The 18,771-nt window shown below is 42.6% G+C and overlaps 1 protein-coding gene across 3 annotated transcripts in view; it reads right to left on the reverse strand.

Moving 5' to 3' along the window:
* The window catches only part of LOC311012659 (voltage-dependent R-type calcium channel subunit alpha-1E-like), a 39,001-nt gene that overhangs the window by 12,304 nt on the left and 7,926 nt on the right, over window positions 1-18,771 (reverse strand). For all 3 annotated transcript variants that reach the window (XM_084008245.1, XM_084008244.1, XM_084008243.1), the window contains exons 3-21: window positions 13,752-13,855; window positions 12,964-13,122; window positions 11,660-11,850; window positions 11,477-11,580; window positions 11,282-11,397; window positions 10,151-10,204; window positions 9,004-9,084; window positions 8,687-8,896; window positions 8,467-8,579; window positions 7,879-7,991; window positions 7,656-7,787; window positions 7,296-7,365; window positions 6,791-6,908; window positions 6,277-6,344; window positions 6,064-6,131; window positions 2,153-2,878; window positions 1,033-1,277; window positions 639-798; window positions 415-544 (exon numbers count right to left, since the gene is read on the reverse strand). In XM_084008245.1, the coding sequence (XP_083864371.1) occupies window positions 415-544; window positions 639-798; window positions 1,033-1,277; window positions 2,153-2,878; window positions 6,064-6,131; window positions 6,277-6,344; window positions 6,791-6,908; window positions 7,296-7,365; window positions 7,656-7,787; window positions 7,879-7,991; window positions 8,467-8,579; window positions 8,687-8,896; window positions 9,004-9,084; window positions 10,151-10,204; window positions 11,282-11,397; window positions 11,477-11,580; window positions 11,660-11,850; window positions 12,964-13,122; window positions 13,752-13,855 (2,962 nt within the window). The remainder of the gene's footprint in view (window positions 1-414; window positions 545-638; window positions 799-1,032; window positions 1,278-2,152; window positions 2,879-6,063; window positions 6,132-6,276; window positions 6,345-6,790; window positions 6,909-7,295; window positions 7,366-7,655; window positions 7,788-7,878; window positions 7,992-8,466; window positions 8,580-8,686; window positions 8,897-9,003; window positions 9,085-10,150; window positions 10,205-11,281; window positions 11,398-11,476; window positions 11,581-11,659; window positions 11,851-12,963; window positions 13,123-13,751; window positions 13,856-18,771) is intronic.

Below are 18,771 nucleotides of genomic sequence, written 5' to 3' on the forward strand. Positions count from 1 at the left end.
TGGCTGCTGACCTGAAAGCTAAAACTTCATTTCAGATTCTTATTTATTTCAGTTTGATGGAAATAAATGCGTCCTTGAGGACAAACGTGTAAAAGTCAAAGTCGTCCACTGCTTCTTTAAGGTGTCAGTCTCTCTGCGACCATCATTAGCATAACGTTAAATTACTGAAAGGGATGCTGTGTGACTCCCGTCATGCAGACCATTCAGTATGTTTGTATTTTCATATTATAATATCACACATCATACTTACATAAGGGATAATTGTTGAGAGCCCTACCACCCAAGTGAACCAGCTAATGCACTGCTGTGTAATCTTTTCTTAATTAGTTTCTTCCGACATCAAATTGATGATCACATCCAAACGCAGATCAGGAATAAAATTGGACACAGTAGGACGACGTGTTCTGATCCCACCTTGTTCCTGTCTGAGTTATTACACACAGGGTCCTCGGCAGCCAGTGCGATGCTGCTCGCCACAATCACGAGGAGGATGGTCATCTCGAAGTAGCGCATGTTGACCACATAGTGACAGATCCTCCTGATGCTGCGGACGAACGAAGGGGAACATGGTCATTGATTGGCTGATGAAAGAGAGCTCACAAAGAAATGAAGACTGAGTGGGCTTTATCGTATCGTACGGGTTGGAGGCCTTGAAGATGATCATGCTATCTGGAGCTGGAGGTTTTGGAGGCATCGGGGGTTCTTCCTCCTCCTCCTCCTCCTCCTCCTCCTCCTCGTCTGTGTCGTCCTCTCTGTCATTCTGTTCGGAGTGGTATGCCTCCAACTCTTTACTGTTCACTGAAACCCAGACAAGGGTGCAAGAGGACAGAACAAAATGCTTTAGCTGTGCACGGACAGACAGCTATGATGAAGAAAGAACAATGTGAGTCACAGACGCAGTGCATTCATCAGAAAAAAGAAATGCGAGTGGAACTCTTATCTCAGATGTCAAACACCTACACAGTGATCCAGACTCTAAATCCCACTTTATGATGCACAGTAAAGGAGTGTGGCTGCAGGGAGAAGGGCTACCTGTCATGGGCGTGAGCTCCAGCAGCGGTTGTGCAGACATTTCGATGGCCACGCTTCCCGCCAGGTTGGACTTGTCACGTTTGATAGAGACTGGGCGACTGTCACACTCCATGGCCCTCACAGTGAACTCTGTGGCCTCTAAGGCGGGCTCCACTGGGATGTTTGGGTCCGTGTGGCCGCCTGCACCTTGCTCGGACCAGGTACAGTCCAGCAGCTGCTCACACTGAGGAGGGTCAGGAATGTCTCTGAAATGGGGAAGAAAACAGTGCAACACCACATAGATGGGTTATGAAATAGAAATCTCCCCTGTACTATGTATACTGAACTCTATATTTGTATCACCCCTTTTTTGCTGTAAAATTGTCAGATAAACATGCACTTTTTATTTAGTGCTAATCAGCAAAAGTTAGCACGCTAACTAAGAGGAACACCTGGTCAATTGTAAACCCAGTATATCAGCATTGCCACAGTGAGCCTGTTTGCATGCATTTGTAAACACTGAGCTTAAAGTATCTCTGTACAGCCTCAGTGTGACAGTGGACTCTTAAAGGACTTATTGGTTGTAATTGTTCTTCTTCTCCATACTAACCATGAAGAGAAACCTTCCTAGTATGATTCTAATAGAAGATATACGGGGAAAAAAACACATTCTCTCCGAAATTCACATGAAGCAACATGAGGCCTCAGAAGTTAGACAGAAAAAATGGATCTCTCTGAAACTTGGTGGGGGATTTTGCACTAAAAAGACACTAACCGGAAAAAACACACTTTATTTGACAAACTAAGATTTCTGAAGCCTCATGTAATTCTGCTGAATTACTGTGGGAATGCATGTTTGCATGAGAAGTAGACTGTGGATTGTGTCCCCCATCTCCATGAAGGGATCTTTTCTCAGCTAATAACTTGTTCAATGCTCATATGGTCATGGGTATAATGTTATGAGATAAGACTGAAAACATGTGAACATATCCTTTTAAAAGAAAGAGGGTGAATAAAATCTAGTGACATTCAAGTGAAAACTCCTCCTACAATATAATTACATTAGATTGAGTAGTGGTGGAGTTCACAAGTGTTTAACCCTATAATCCCTCTTTTTGAGAGTACATGAGAACAGCCTTACCTTCGACATTCTTCTCCAACTTCTGCATATGGATTAATGATGCATGTTCCACATTCATCTTGGACTGACCCTCCTTCTGCCTCCCCTTTCTCCTCACTCTCATCTAGTATCTTCCTGTCCTGGCTGAGGGACCGTATGATTTGCGGGACCTCGTGTGGTGACTGGGTACAGTCCAGACTCTTCGCTTCTGTGCGAGCATCGCGGTGCCGGTGCCGTCTGTGTCGGGCCCCTTCGTCCGGCCCCTGACTGGGCCTGAACTTGCGGGCCATCCTGTGCCTGCCCCCACCTGTGGCCCGATGGTTAGCTCCTCCTGTTTTCTCCTCGTTCAGGTTGACCAGAGGCTCGGCCGCCGGAGGCTCAGGGATGGGGATGTTGACTGACATTGGGGGCTCAGGGAGGGGCATCCCCACAGACATGGGAGACTCAGGCAGGTGAGCCGGGCTGGCCTCCGGGGGGTTGGTGGGAGTCTCGGCGCTGTCTTCCGTAGGGTTGCTGAACAGCTCCTCTCTGCTGGCAATCTGTCGGCGTTTGCGTAACTGGTTGGCTCTTTGCTCCCACACTGACATGTTAACTTTTCTCCTCCTGTCGCGGCGAGTGACAAAGGCATTGGAGGCATTGAGGGGCTGTTCGTCTGCCGCCCCTGGCCTGTCGTCAGGCTCTTCTGGGAAGTTTGGTCGGCCTCGGTGGATGGCTCGTTTCCTGTATAGGTAGGGTCTTCTCCTCCCACTAAGGACCACAATATATCTGACATCAATATGGGGCAGCAACAGGCCCTACTTTAGGGAATTGCTGACAAGAAATATCAAGACTTGTGTCTATTTAGCATAACAGTTATGTGAACGCATATTGAAACAAATCAAATAAAAGTTGCAAAAAAAGGACAGACCTTTTCTGTGAACTCATGTTAGTTAATCAGCAACACAAAATAATTCCCATGTAAAATATGCAAAATACTTCAAGATAAAAAATACAAATACATAAAAAAATTAAAACAATGAAGGTACCTGAGAGGTTAGGACAGATAATAAGAACAAAAACCACAAGAACAAAAAAAAGGTAAGGTGCAGGATTTAAGAAGAGTGTCTCAATAATTGAGTAGGAAAACTCAAGGGGGGGATTCTGTGAGACAAATATACTTACTGGTATTCAGATTCTTTTGTTGTCCATGTAATCAATGAATGATTATTTGAAAACAAGACATTAGTGTTTTACAACATACACAGAACATTTGTTGTGACGAAGAACAAAATGTGTTAAGGGGACGCAAAGTGTTGATGGAGGTTATCTAGCACATGTTTAGAAGGAAGCAAAATATTTTCCTTTCAGAGTAACAATGTCAAGGAAGCATCCGCTTTCATAGACGTTGCCGTTAAATACTTTCTTATTTTGAGGTTTACGGTTCGGAAGTTGGTAGAATATACAACATTTTGTTCAGCGCCACATAACAGGCATAACACAAGACAACGTGATGGAACCAGCAAAACACTGTAATACACATCAGATTCAGCATCTTGATAGCTGCAGCACGTACAAGACTAACATTCAAATATGTAACAAACAAATGATACATTCAGTCTCGCAGCTAGAGTCAGTTACCTGTCATTGTACGTAGGTTGTTACTTGCCTTTTCGCTCATTTCATGGAATTCAATCACGTCTATTATTTGTCTTTTATCAGTGATTCAGTTTGTAACTTATTTTATGACACATGCTACACAAAATTAAAGGTTATTACATGATATTAGGGAGTTTAAAGGACCTGCCATCATTTCACCAGGGATTTTGCATGTGTTAGCTAACTACCAGTAAACGTTACGTGGATTTGGTTTGATTTCCTGCCTTCAAATAGATACTGGATTCTACATATTATAGGATAAAAATCAGCTTGCAGAGACACTTTAAAAGTAATTATTCACAGTGAACATTTCGTTTTTTATTAATTTATTTTGGAAAATGATTTATATTATAAGAACTAGAAATGTCATTATCTTTTGAAAATGTTCTACAGGTTTCTGCTGATGTGCCGAATCATTACAGGCCGATTTAACAGTGAACAACCGATTAAACTTGAACAGTTTCTTTCTTCCATTGCAGGTGTGTACAAAGTACACACAAGGTAGGCCTTTATACATATTATAGAAGAAAGTATTATTTCCCTTTTTTACTAAATTAACTTAACAGGCAAAGTAATACAAATATAGCAAATAATAGTAGAACACAACTGCTGTGAATGAATGGGATAGTGGTGGGTAATAACAGATAACAGTATATAGTAATACTTCCACAATGGTTTCTAACAAATATTCTATCATTTGGAAGCAATTAAAAGCGTACAATTATCCTTTAAACCTAGCTAAAGGTGCTAAATACTGAATTCAGAGCTAGCATGATGTTTGCAGCTAACGGCGCTAACAGCGCAAACAGCACTAACAGTGCAAACAGCACTAACAGTGCTAACAGTGCTAACGGCACTAACAGTGACAACAGTCCTGACAAGCTAACAGTGTTTACTTGTCATTTATTACTCACTTTTCTTGTATGCACACACAAAAGTCCGGCAACTGAAGTCCCAAAGCTACCTGAAGTTTTTCTCTGCCTGCTGCACAGCGATAAGTGGAACAAACAATCAGTCAATCAGCAGGACACAATACAGTCCTGCCTTCTTAATCAGCGGCCTCTTTCAGCTCCTCACAATTGCTATAATTTGTCTTCCTCTTTATATTTTCCAACCATTTGGCCTGAATCCTTCATTACCGCACAATGATATTCTAATGTTGACAAGAAAAAAAAAAACATTAAATCACTGCACTGAGATAAGTTACTTTTATCCCATTAGTTTCTGCAAGTTGATTTTCACTACAAATAGGGAAGCAGGAAAAACACATTCGTCAGTCTGTCAATATGGTTGGGAAAATCTAGCTTGTGCTGGAAATGATGAGTGCTGTCCTGATCAAGACAGGATGGTGCTGAATTGAACTAACATTATTAACACTCTTTAGCAACCACTTATGAATCATCAGAATCAGTAGGCCTATTGACCCTGACATGAACCGTAGCAGCTCCAGTGTCTCATTGGCCCCACTGATCACACAGACTTAAGACCGCAATCTTGGTCAAAATCTGTCACGCGTCAAAATGTGCCTCCTCCCTGTAGAGCGACACACTGTGACGTCCCACCGCTCCCCACAGTCTTGGAAAACTACTTCTTGCCCTCCTCCTGACCTCCTGGATCATTGGACCTGTGGGAGAACCACCAGGTCGGGAGGAGCAGCAGCTCAGAATCTCATGAACAAAAGAGGCTGCCCCCGTTACCACTCACAGGCCAAGGCCGCGGCAACAGGAGGAGCGTCAGCACTGCTGCAAAATCAGTCCGTAAGAGGTCATGCTTCAAATCAGGCACATTCAATACGCATTCAGAATTATGTCATCAATGCCGTCAACATGCCTTTCTAGCTTTGCATTCACCATGCAACTGGAGGCGCTGAGGAGCAGATCTAGCATTCACCAGCTACACCTTCAACTGGTTCTCAGAGCGTCCACAATCAATGGCACTGGGGAAATATTGATCTTATTGGCTGCGCCTAATTGTTTTTTTTGTTTTCTTTTTTTACACGTCTTCTCCCCAATAACAGTTGCAGCATGATGATCAAATTCAGGATCACCACTAGTTCCTCCCACAAGCATCCATATCTTATCTTAAGTAAGTATAAGCTTGATTTCACCTCTCGAATCTGCTGCTGCTGCTGCAAAAGAAAGACAAAACAATCTGAAGAATCATCACAAATTTTCAGCCCAATCTGAATGTTCCATTAGCTCAAGAGGAGAGCTGATCTGAGAAACAGTCACACACTCACGACTAAGAACACCTGAGGATCCTTGATCGCTCATTTTGTTAGCTGTTAAACAACTTACTCAGATATCAGGCCATCTCTGCCTCTGGCATATCTCTGGTTGAAGAACTCCTCCTCCTCCTCTTCGTCCTGATAAAGACAAAGACATTTAATACTGTAACAGCACAACGGCATGAACCTATTAAATATTACACTCGGAACATGCATCTTTGAAGGTGTGCACTATATATATATATAATCGTTTTAATTGGTTAATCTAAATAGAAGTAAAAACCTTGGTCAGTTCCTGTGCGTTCGCCAGATTATCCACGGCGATGGCCAAGAAGACGTTCAGCAGTGTGTCTGTCAAGATGGCAGGTAAGAACCAAACACACACTACTGTGGGAACCTGTGATTGTTTGTACTCCCCTCTCTGATAAGACTGGTGCAGATTTTGAGTTTATATGACAAAATGTTTAATCAATTTCCATTCTTTATGCTACGCTAAGCTAGCTTCACATTTGCCTAAGAAACACAAGCATGCTATCAATCTCATCTAACGCTCCAAAAGGTGCATTTGCCAAAATGTTGCACTGTTTCTTTAAGATTTTTGACAGTGAGTCATGACATTTTTGAACTTTTTCTTTTGACATTATACTTTTCGGGTAATGTCTGTATACTTGTGATGGAGTATTCCCATACTGAGGTACTACAGCTTTAACTAAGTACTTTTCCCACCACTGATCATGTACAGACACAGACGCTGCATCAGAGCTCCCTGCCCACTTCTGAAGGGTCAGTAAGGATACAGTTCCCAAACAGGGTGAGCACTATGAAGTAGATCGAAGACCACATGCCATACTGGACTCCACCCTGCGAGCGAATCCCGTCATACATCACCTCGTTCCAGTCCTCACCAGTCAGGATCTGTAGCCAAACGCACAGAATATTTAGCAGAAATAATGACATTACTCATGCTTGATCCGCCTAAAAATACATGAAAACAGGAGACATTGCCAGTTGGAGATATGGTATTAAAAATGGCAGCGGGGTAATTACTATGTGTGCGGATCAAAACACTCCTTCACAATGTGCTTGGTTTTGTAGATCTGATGTGGATTTGTTCACGTTTCACTTGTCTTGATATTCATGCGCGCATATGTGTGCATGGATGTGTGGGATGATGGTGGAGGCAGGGGGGTGGAGAGCGGAGTGAGCGGAGTTGTTTAATCTGCGCCTGGGGTGAGAAATATCCCAGGGTGCAATGTGTCATGGAGAGCAGGCAGAGAACGAGGGGATCTGTGGGAGCCAAACCTGAAACACTGTCATGACGGCAGCTGGAAACGTGTCAAAGTTGGTGGGAGTGTAATCTTCAAAGATGAACCTAGAGGGAAGGCAGATAGAAAGAAGGGTCAGATATGACCAAAGAAGAAATGAGAGGAGGAAGGAGAGGAGGAGGATGCTGAGCTATTTTCATCCGGACGTGTTATTTCCTCTCCTCTTCATCATTGAAGAAACTGCTGCTCAGTTGTCAGGGTGTGTACCGACCGCTTCGAAACTGCAGCACGATCAGATATGGGGCTGAAAATATTCTATGAAAATCGGCATCACACACCATGAACAGAAAATAAAGTGTCCTTGTTAGGTTTTTGTCTTTTTAAGGCTTTTACTCACCGTCCTCCAAAAAGCTGCATCCCCAGCAGAGCAAACACCACAATGAAGAGAAAGAGGAGAAAAAGCAGGCTGATGATGGACTTCATGGAGCTCATGAGGGACACGACCAGGTTCCTGAGAGAGGCCCAGTATCTGAAGGAAGGAAACCACATGTGTTATAACACAGATACTACAAATGGGCCTAATTTTGGTGAAATGTTGTTCTTTTTCTTGTCCCACTTACTTGGTGATTTTGAAAATTCTCAGAAGTCTCAGTGCCCTCAGGACGCTGATCCCAAATGACATGCCAGGCCTGAAGAAGCCCCAAACCACCTCAAAGATGCTACCAACAATGACCTGGAAAACATGCCAGCAACAAACAAAAACATCATCATATGATATATTCCTTTAAGAGTGGGGAGTCACATGCAATTCAACAAAGGCAATAACAGATCAAGGCAGCAGTAGACCAGCAAATCCTGTGTTCTGCTGGGTAAAAATACTGTATTTTTCAATGGAATCTTGTGGCTTTGAAGAGAGCATGGATGGATGCAACAGCTTCAATTCCATGTCAGAAGGGCTGTCTGATGACAAGCTAAAAATGTAAAAATATACAAAATATATAGCGTACATTTAAACTGCTTCTATGCTAGTTATCCGTCTGCTTCTCCAAACTGGACGGGCTGTCATCTACTAAAGTTATACATACAACCACACTTCAAATAATCCGAACTATCCCTTTAATGATTAAATGTTCCCTTTGATATCAGTATGTTTTATGTGTATGTATGAATCTGTTAGAATGGTCAGAATAAGGGAGGAAGAAACTCACCCCGCAGTCGAAGCAGTTGAAAGACGAATGGAAGTAGAGCCGGAAACCCAGACCATACATCTTCAAAAACATCTCAGCCAAAAACAGCCCCAGGAAAACAAACTCTGCATAGTCTAGAGATGAGAAGACAAAGACGCGGGTAAATCAAAGGAGGAGGAGGAGGAGGAGGCACACGTCTGCCGAAATCAAAGCAGGAAATCACAGAGTGACTGAAACCCACAAAGGAAGATGGTCAGCCAGTCCGGCTGGTTGTGGTGGACGATGGCTACGCAGATGGTGTTGAGAGCCACCAGACTGAGCACCATCAGGTAGAACGTGTCCGTCTTCACCATGCGGCGGATGGAGATGCGTAACATGCGCTCTTTACGCCGCAGGTAGGCGGCGGGGCCTCGGCGGCCACTGCGGAAGTTCATCCTGGATCGCGACATGCCTGAGGGAGAAAGAGGGAGAATCACAGGAGGCAGAAGAGGTTGGAGTCAGTATGTACTCTGAAGGCGTAGTCGCTGATCAGACTGAAACGTGAAGCTCTTCACTCACTGGCAGTAGACATGTCTGTATACTTCTCGTCCCCTGGCGCTCCTCTCCGTGCACCAGTCTTCTTACTCGCTCTCTTCAGCACTAAAAGTGGAGCTCATTGTTTATTTCAAACGAAAAAGAAGACAGCGAAGGGAATGATGATTCTCGGTAAACTAGACGTCTATTCAACAGTCAGCAGGCTCTCCTTCAATTTTTCTGTTATCAGTCATCAAGGCAAACGGATTGGGTGGACAGAGCCGTGGATAGAATGTATTCACATGATTCACAATGGAAGAACTAACCATCCTAATATCACGGCCACTTCCTCAAAGAGCAAAGAAAGGCTTTGTTTGTGATCAGTGGAACGCGTGGTTTAATACGTAACCTTGCTGGATCTACAAGGCTCCGACCATGTTTGGCATGAGAGGAAGAGGTGGCGCTGTCGAAATGTTTAATGATATGAAGGAAGAAAAGTTCTCGGGTCTCTCAGGGGACGAGTCGGTGCAGGGTTTTAAAACTTAGCCGTTGATGCCTGAATTAATGAACAATCAATTCATGAAAACAGCTCAAGAGATGCTCGCCCCCACTTCTCATTCATCAATTTTATTATTTATTAGTTTTGTGTTTTAACTACGTTTTACTGCCTATTTTATATCCATTGGGAGCCTTTTTTATTTCCTATTTGTTATGTGTTTGTTTTTTTTGCTCCCCACAGCAAAAAGAAAAATATTTTTTATAGACTGATCTAACATCATAGTAAAGACATTAACATTATTTAGTAGTTTATTAAATATAATTACATTTTTTCGTGCATAAATGTATTACAGTGCAAAACAAGGCATGTGCATCCACGCCTGTTGTGATAATTAAGACATGAGGCCGACGTGATAAATTGCCAACATCTCTACGTGACAAGGTGCATGTCTGAGAAGGGCTTTAGTTGCACGACTGAGACTTAACCGGTCATGTTAAGTCAAGCATTAGCATTGTTGCTATGGCGACCTGCAGCCTGCACAATGATTACAGTACAGAGGTTTATAAACCGGAACTACGTTTGACACGTTTTGATATACAGATAAAAAAAAGACACCAGTTAGCCCAGACAGACAGAGTATTTGTGGACATCATATCACATATGTAATAACGTGTGATTGAAGTGTGAACTCACCATCTAATGGCGATCTCCCAGAGCTTTTATTCTCCTCTGCCAGCATTACCTCCTCTGTAAGACAATAAACCTGGAGGTTAAACACAGATTGGTTTTCATTATGACATCTTTTAAGAAGTCATCAGACACATTGCAGGGTTGTATTCTTTTGGATGTCTGCAAACATTAGCAGGAACTCATGTAAGCATTGAGAGACCACGTGACCTTCTTTAGAGAATGACCTCTTACATTCTCACAATATCACTCTCTCCCCTCCCTCTCCCTCTCTCTCTCTCTCTCCCCTCCCTCTCTCCCTCTCTCTCTCTCGCTCTCATCCCACACTCACCCACATCCATGCACACATAAATATGCAACACACACCAATGCTCGTGCACACAAATTTAAGTCAGTGAGTCAGTATCACCTTTTTCTCACCCTCTACTTGCGTGGGAGACTAGCAATGCAGATCTGCAATTACACCACTGTGTGTGTGTGTGTGTGTGTGTGTGTGTGTGTGTGTGTGTGTGTGTGTGTGTGTGCACCTTAACAGAGCTACTCTACTGTAGATCACGCACGCATGTGTGTGTCTGTAGCAGAGACATCGCTTTAAAAAACCGGATGCAAAAAAAGACCATTTAGCTGCTGAATTATTGTAATCATACAGTGTCTTTCCCTCTTAAAGGGACAGTTCACCTCTGAATCCAAACATGCAGTTTCACCTTTGAACTTATAGTTCCCACAAGCTCACAACAAGGTATGTGGATTATCTTGAGTCATGATTTATTTCTTTTTCATGTTATTTTTGTAATTAAATTAAGAACACTGTCAACGTGATGATTTTTTTGGCCAAACTGCTGTCTCACACAGTTGGCAGCTCCAAAAACATCTGTGTAATTTTCCAAACAGGCGTTATTTGGATGAACTGATCACATATTGTGAATCGAAACGGCTACTTTCTTGCCTGAAACATTATTAAAACTTAATAAAAACTGTTTTGGGGGAAAGAAAAGGATGATAACGCTGGCGACGCTTACCAGAGTAACCAAAATGGAAGTGAGAAGGTAAAATGAGGCGATGTGGAAGCGCCCTAGTTCAAATGAAGAACGAAGACGTGTGTGTCTGCGGATGTGAAGTGGTTCTGCTGCCCAGTACCTGCCCTGTCTATCCAGGCCCGGTAGCCGTTCAGTTCTCTTTCCACCTGCTGCTGGCGCCGTAGCTTCATGAAGGCCCGCCTGTTCTCCACTCTCTCCCTCTCCTTGGCAAACTCTCTGAAGAGGGGAGCATTGAAAAACATCACTTAATACAGACCGAAACACCAGTTTAACACATAGGAAGAGTCTCGCTCACCCAGACAGGACGCCCAGCACCAGGTTCAGCACGAAGAACGAGCCGATGATGATGAGGGGGATGAAGTAGATCCAGTTCCATGTGGTACCCAAGGCATCGTTGGTCTGAAAACCCACGACACTCGTGTTATTACAGCTGAGTGACGCCGTGTGGCTCACTTGTTTCAGCAGAGCTGAGGCTCACATTATAGAGAACGGCCGTCCATCCCTCCATGGTGATACACTGGAAGACGGTGAGCACAGCAAACAGGATGTTGTCGAACTGGGTGATGCCATCGTTGGGTCCGATCCAGGTGTCGTTACAGTCGTACCACTCCGGACACTTCCTCACGCCGCAGGCGAACGCCAACTCTGACGAGTCAACAGTCTCATTGTCTGGGAAAAAAGAAGCATGCACCTGTTACGGTCTTAGCTATAAAGGATCATGTGATCTTAACATCACGTCCAACCAATTATTATGTATTCCGCATGTTTATGGACAACCATTTTCACTAGATTTTTATCTTGTCATATTGACTGCATTGCTTGGGCTTTTACTAAACAACTAAATAAGCAGTTAATTGCACACTATGTGTCCTGTTTAGATGGCAAATATAGTTTCAAGGTCCCCCATCTGCTCAATAATGAGTTTTGCTTGTTGTTGCTTCACTCGGGTGTTTGAGCTTTACTGTGCAGATTGATGAATGTGCAGAACACTAGTCATTTGTTTTCACTTTAATCTCCTCACCTTAAATCTGATTTCAACTCGTGTAGGTATTTTGTCACATCACAGCGAGTCATTTTTCCAGGACGCAATTTGAAACGTGAAACAATCTTACAGTTTTGAAGAAAATTTCCATATTTTTCATTGAGGTAGAAGCAGCAGATGTAAGTATTTAAAATTTCTTCTGGAGGGAATGTTTAAACTTTGAATATTGGGTGTCCATTAGATAAATAAGACAATAAGATCAGATGAATACTGTTTATTCTGGTTTTGCGTCTGCATCCATCTTTGAGTCGCGCTGGGCGATGACAGTAAATGCTATGGTGTGGCGCCTGATTACAGAGTAGTTGTTGACTAATTAAGCAGTAGCTAAATTAGCCAGCAACAACTCTAATAATACCTCTGAGCTCGCTGCTACACTGTACTCTCTGGAAGCCTCCGAGCTACCAACAAAGATGTCCACACCCTCGAAGAACACTGAGCAAACCACATATTTGGTGCACCTGCTGCTAAACCAATCAAAGTTAATCATAAATTATCCAAAAACAAAGCCAGAAAAGGCTTTGGTATGAAAGCAGGTGCACCCGAGAACTGGAGGGGCCCACAGATGGTGAGGTGGCCAAGCCAAAATCAGAACGCCGATCCAAACGTTGCAACTAGGCACTAGGCTATTTCTCTTGTGTCTAATTATTTACTTTCACACTGTTTCATCAAGAAATGAATATAAAACAGAGAGACGTATGGAGAGTGGACTGCCCTCTTTGCTATAAAAGAAGGAGACGTACCAAGGATATCGTCAGACGGCAGGCAGGTCTGGTGAAGCTTCCCGCTGTAGAACTCCAGACCGATGATGGCGAACATGAGGATGGCGAAGAACAAGAGGAGGCCGATCTGGAGCAGCGGGATCATGGCCTTCATGATGGACTTCAGCACAATCTGCAGGCCTTAGAGTATTCACAGACAGAATCACATCCTGTTCAAGAATAACACCACAGTAGTTTTGTTGCATTCATGTAAAATGTCCCTTTTTCAAAATCTTATTGCTGCATTCACCAAAACAAATACAACATTTTATATTGTATGTGAATTGTATTTTTTCCCTGTGGTGCAACAACACAGCGATGGCAGCTGCTTCTATAGAAGGACGTCCTTTTTTCCACTTCACTGCCTCAAGATGAACAAAGCAGAATACAGTCCTGTTACTATAAACACAGTAATTATCTGTCAAGAATGGAAACACACTTTTCAGCGTGTTTCTACACTCCTGAGCGCTTTTTTTTTTTTTCACAGGCGTCTATGAGACAAAGGGGCCAATGAGAACTCCTGAAATTCAGCTATGGCTTTTGTGAAACCTCTACAACACAAGTAGAAAGACAAAGCATATGTTATTACAGCTTATGGTTATGAAGCAAAGATGTACAACATCGCTATTTTTCACGCTTGTTTTCAGAAAGATTTCATAAATATTACTGACATTCCCAAGCGACCCGACCTGTGAACTGAAAAAGGCCTTAAGATAATCCACAAGGAGTAATCACTTGTTATTTTGCCTTATTATAGCAGTGTGACTCACTGGGGATCCCGGAGACGAGTTTGAGGGGCCTCAGCACTCGCACGGCCCTCAGGGTCCGAAGGTCGACTGGTATGTTCATGTGGGCTCCGGCAGTGGCCAGGATCCTGATAAACAACACACACACACACATAATGATCTAAAGATATTCTGATGATTAGACCGTTATCTGCCTTTTATTATCTTGTTGACATTGATAGCCATTATTTGTGATGGCCTGAAAAGGAGAAGGACATTTGGGTTAAAATAGAGAAAATGCTACAGGGACGTCAATTAGTAGCTAAATCGGGTGCTAAGCATCTACTTTCTTGTGATTAATGTTTTTTTATCAAATTTAATGACGGAAATAGGGAAAAAGGTAACACACGAATGGAACTCAAGGACACTTTTAGAGATGAGTCATTTCAGTGGGAAAAAAAGGGCACAAAATAAACGGATTTGATGTCATGCAGATGACTGTGCAGCCAGTGAGCGGTACAGTGCATCTATGTAGTGTATGAGACGTGTACGGTGAGAGACAAAGAATGCACAGCTACACCTGGCAGGCATCTCTACTCACATCTACCCACGCACACGTTGATGTCCCTCCACCTACACGCAAACAATGAGAAACAGCAACGGGAGCAACTGGCAGGCAGTCTCCTGCTCCTCCACCACACATCACACGTGAATGTTTCTCGTGGAGCGGCAAAAATTCTTTCAATTACAGGAAGATAATTCTATAATGCATGATACAAAAAGTGCTGCAATATAGCCGCCAAAAAAAAAACTGTTTTCATTCAGTTATATCGAGCCAGTTTGTTGACCTGTAACTGCTGAGAGTCTCAATATCCACAGCTAATTCACAATTCAACATTTTTACTGGGCTGTGAAATTTATCCTAGAAATCATAATTATTTCCCAATTTATTTATTATTTCTCTCTTTGGACAATGTTGGGATGTGTGGGGGAGGGTGTGTGTGTGTGTGTGTGTGTGTGTGTGTGTGTGTGTGTGAGCAGGGGGTGGAAAGCACATGGCACAAACTCAAGTGTGAGCCCACGCAGAATCTCTGGTGAAAGCAGTGGGAGGGAGAGAGGCCGAATGAGCGAGTGAATGAGTGAGGCCACGTTCACACTGGAGCGTATACACCTGAAAACACTGGTGATAGCGCGCCGCAGGGAACGGCATGTTCAAGCCCCTTTTCTCTAAAGCCTACCATCAATTGGTTACCGCGGTAACAGATAATTCAAAAATCATATTAAAAGATTGTCATGATTTAATGATGTGATGTAAAATGTGAACTAGCATCTTCGAGTTTGAGCTGGTAATGTTGGCGGTAATGTTTGCTTTTGTGCTCAGTAGAGTTCTGGCTTCATTAATTACCGCTCACATCAAATTCTTCATTCTTTCCATAAGGAACAGACATTCTCAGAAAGCCAGGAGACTCCACGTCAGCTTCTCTGGAGGAAACCGAGTGGCACAGTTGCTCGTCACAAAATGTGTTTCTACAACCACAAATATTAAACGCAGCAATTTATTGTTGAACAACCTACATTTAGTCTCGAGCCAAGCCTGCAAAACTCGACATTTTTGGCGATACAACTAAATAGAGTGGTGCAGGAATTACTGCTAAATCCTTGACATGAGTTTGACAAGCATTTTTGCACTTTCACTTACATTTTTTAACTGATTTTTAAGTTTTTATGTCGCGGTTGCTATAAGACTAATAGATGCCATCACACTGACTAGTCCACCCCTACAGCCTCATTGTGTACACTCACACTCATGTAGTTTGATTAAAACGTTTTTACGCTTTTTACTTCTAACCACTGCATTTACACGTAAAAAAAATGTAAATTGTGGTCAAGATTATCTTGCTGGACAAAACATGCAAGTATCATCAACTTGTCACAGAGCTTACGTCCTGCAATATAATAATAATAATAATAATAATAATAATAATAATAATAATAATATCCTATATTCCAACAAACAATATAATCCTGCAGCAGTCTACTGCATCTTTTCTTGCCTCCATATCTGGTGCATGCCATGACTCTCATGCTCCACACCTCCATATTCTACAGACTGTCAGTTTGGTCAGTTAGTGGAATCGGCAGATTAAAGATGGAATTGGAACAGACTGTAACCTAATTAGCAGACTTTTTACTGCACATTACACCTCAGTCATTCAAATGACTGTAGCATACAGTCTGGTGTTGTGTCTATGTTTTAATCTGGTGTGTGTGTGTGTGTGTGTGTGTGTGTGTGTGTGTGTGTGTGTGTGTGTGTGTGTGTGTGTGTGTTTGTGTGTGTGTGTGTGTGTGTGTGTGTGTGTGTGTGTGTGTGTGTGTGTGTGTGTGTGTCAGAAGTGTTTCTACTGTACACACAAAGAGCGACACAGCTAGCGTTGGCGGAATATCAAATCAAATGAATGTAAATGAATAAACAGGACGGGCAATAAACACAAATTAAGTCTTTCTATTTGGCTTTCTGTTCTTTTGTGGCACTAATGAGAACACAAGACAATCACGTTTACTTCAGTGTGGTTACTCAGTAATTGGGTTTTACCGTGCTGAGTGAGTGAGTGAGTGAGTGAGTGAGTGAGTGAGTGAGTGAGTGAGTGAGTGAGTGAGAGAGAGAGACAAAGAGATGCCACAGTGAGACTCTGAGACGGAAGGAGGAGCAGAGCAGTGGGAGTCCGTTGAAATAAACTCCTTCAAACCAAATAGGCTGAAGAAAAAGGCAGGAAGCAGCTCCTTCAAGGCTGCACTCTGAGCACAACAATCCAGTGGAGGCAAAATTAAAGCAAACACTCACTCTGTTTGTCTTATGAATCATCCCTACATACACATGCACACACACAGACACACACACAAACACACACACACACACACACTCACACACACACACACACACACACACACACACACACACACACACACACAGAGGCCATTTTACTTTGTTTGGTTTAGAAACTGAAACAATCTGCAATCATGCGAACCAATATTGTTTTCCAGCATCTCATTCTCATAGGGTTTAATATGACGTCAGTCCATCCTTTGCAGCTATAACAGCTTCAACTCTTCTGGAAGGCTCATCTGTCTTTATAGACCTTCACCGTCATGTTGGAACAGGAACCCCAAACTGTTTCCACAAAGTTGGGATCATGGAATTGTCCAACATCTCTTGGTGAAGCATTCAGAGTTCCTTTCACTGGAACTAAGGGGACAAGCCCAGCTCCTGAAAAACACCCCCACACCATAATCCCCCTCCATCAAACTTTACACGTGGCACAATGCAGTCATACAAGTACCGTTGTCCTGGCAACCACCAAACCCAGACTCGTCCATCAGATTGCCAGATGGAGAAGGGTGATTGGTCACTCCAGAGAATGTCTCCACTGCTCTAGAGTCCAGTGACGGCGTGCTTAACACCACTGCATCCAACGCTTTGCATTGCACTTGCTGATGTATGGCTTGGATGCAGCTGATCGCCATGGAAACCATTCCATGAAGCTCTCTACGCTGTTCTTGAGCTAATCTGAAGGCCACATGAAGTTTGGAGGTCTGTAGCGATCGACTCTGTAGAAAGTTGGTGACCTCTGTGCCCTATAAACCTCAGCATCCGCTGACCCCGCTGCGTCATTTTACGTGGTCTACCACTTCTTGGCTGAGTTGCTGTCGTTTCCAATCACTTCCACTTTGTTATAATCCCACTGACAGTTGAATGTGGAATATTTAGGAGCGAGGACATTTCATGACTGACCTTGATGCACCGGTGGCATCCTATCACAGTACCAGGATATATATATATATGTATATATATATATATATATATATATATATATATATATATATATATATATATATATATATATATATATATATACATCCTATCACAGTACCACGCTGGAATACACTGAGCTCCTGAGAGCGACTCATTCTTTCACAAAATTGTAGAAACAGTCTGCATGCCGAGGTGCTTGCTTTTATACACCTGTGGCCATGGAAGTGGTTGGAACACCTGATTTCAATTACTTGGATGGGTGAGTGAATACTTTTGGCAATATAGTGTATATTATATTTTGATACCAATTTGCATCGAACATCTTTGGGGCCACAACATATGGGTGAATACATTCAAAAACAGTGTGTGATGGTTTTAATTGCTTTCTATGAGGCTCCACAGGGTTCAATTCCTGGTCCTGTTTTATTTAACCTTCACATACTTCCACTACTACATATTATTCACAGTAACAATATTTCCTTTTATCATCCCCAACTCAAAATGGACAAAACTTAAGTAATTGCTTTTCGGCGCTCTATAACCGACAACGTGCTCCCAACTTCAAATACATTAGATGGCCCTATGCTGTAGGCTCTCACGCTACATGTACCCCTGTAGCAGGTAACTTCCATGTTCACGGGAAACAAGCAGGCAACAAAAATACCTGGTTAGGTTTTGGAAAATATCATGGTTTGGGTTCAAATAATGTTTGTCAACTGTGGTATGAATTCACACAGAACAGGAACACAACGTCTTCCCTGTGGACCTCTCGCTCTTTATACAACATCACATGACTTCCTTCTTTACTCCGCCATAATGACATATATAATAATAGATAATAGACCTCATGTGAATACATTGACCACCAGTGAGACGTCTATAATCCTGTTTCCTGGTTAACTCAGTTAACGGCAGTGACCTCAAATTAATTGCAGACCTCCTTGCCCATTGTGAAACAGCCAGACCTCTTAATGTAGCTGCTTGTTGTTCCAACAGTAATAACAAAGATTAGTAAACCCTCTTTTGTAACACAATTATTTTTAATTGTTTGTTTTCAGTTCCTTTCGATATTTAATGTTAAAATGATTCTAAATAACTATATGTGACTTGCCTTGTTTATCCTTCACATTGCCATCTGCCTTCTGTAAATAAATGAGACACTTTTGCAGGGGTGAAAATTCCCTCGGCGTAAAGCATTTGTAATTAAATGAATGCAGACAGATCCCTTTATCGGGGTTTAGTTATGTGAAGAGA

Source organism: Eutrigla gurnardus (assembly GCF_963514095.1).
Source record: "Eutrigla gurnardus genome assembly, chromosome: 4".
Lineage (NCBI taxonomy): Eukaryota > Metazoa > Chordata > Actinopteri > Perciformes > Triglidae > Eutrigla > Eutrigla gurnardus.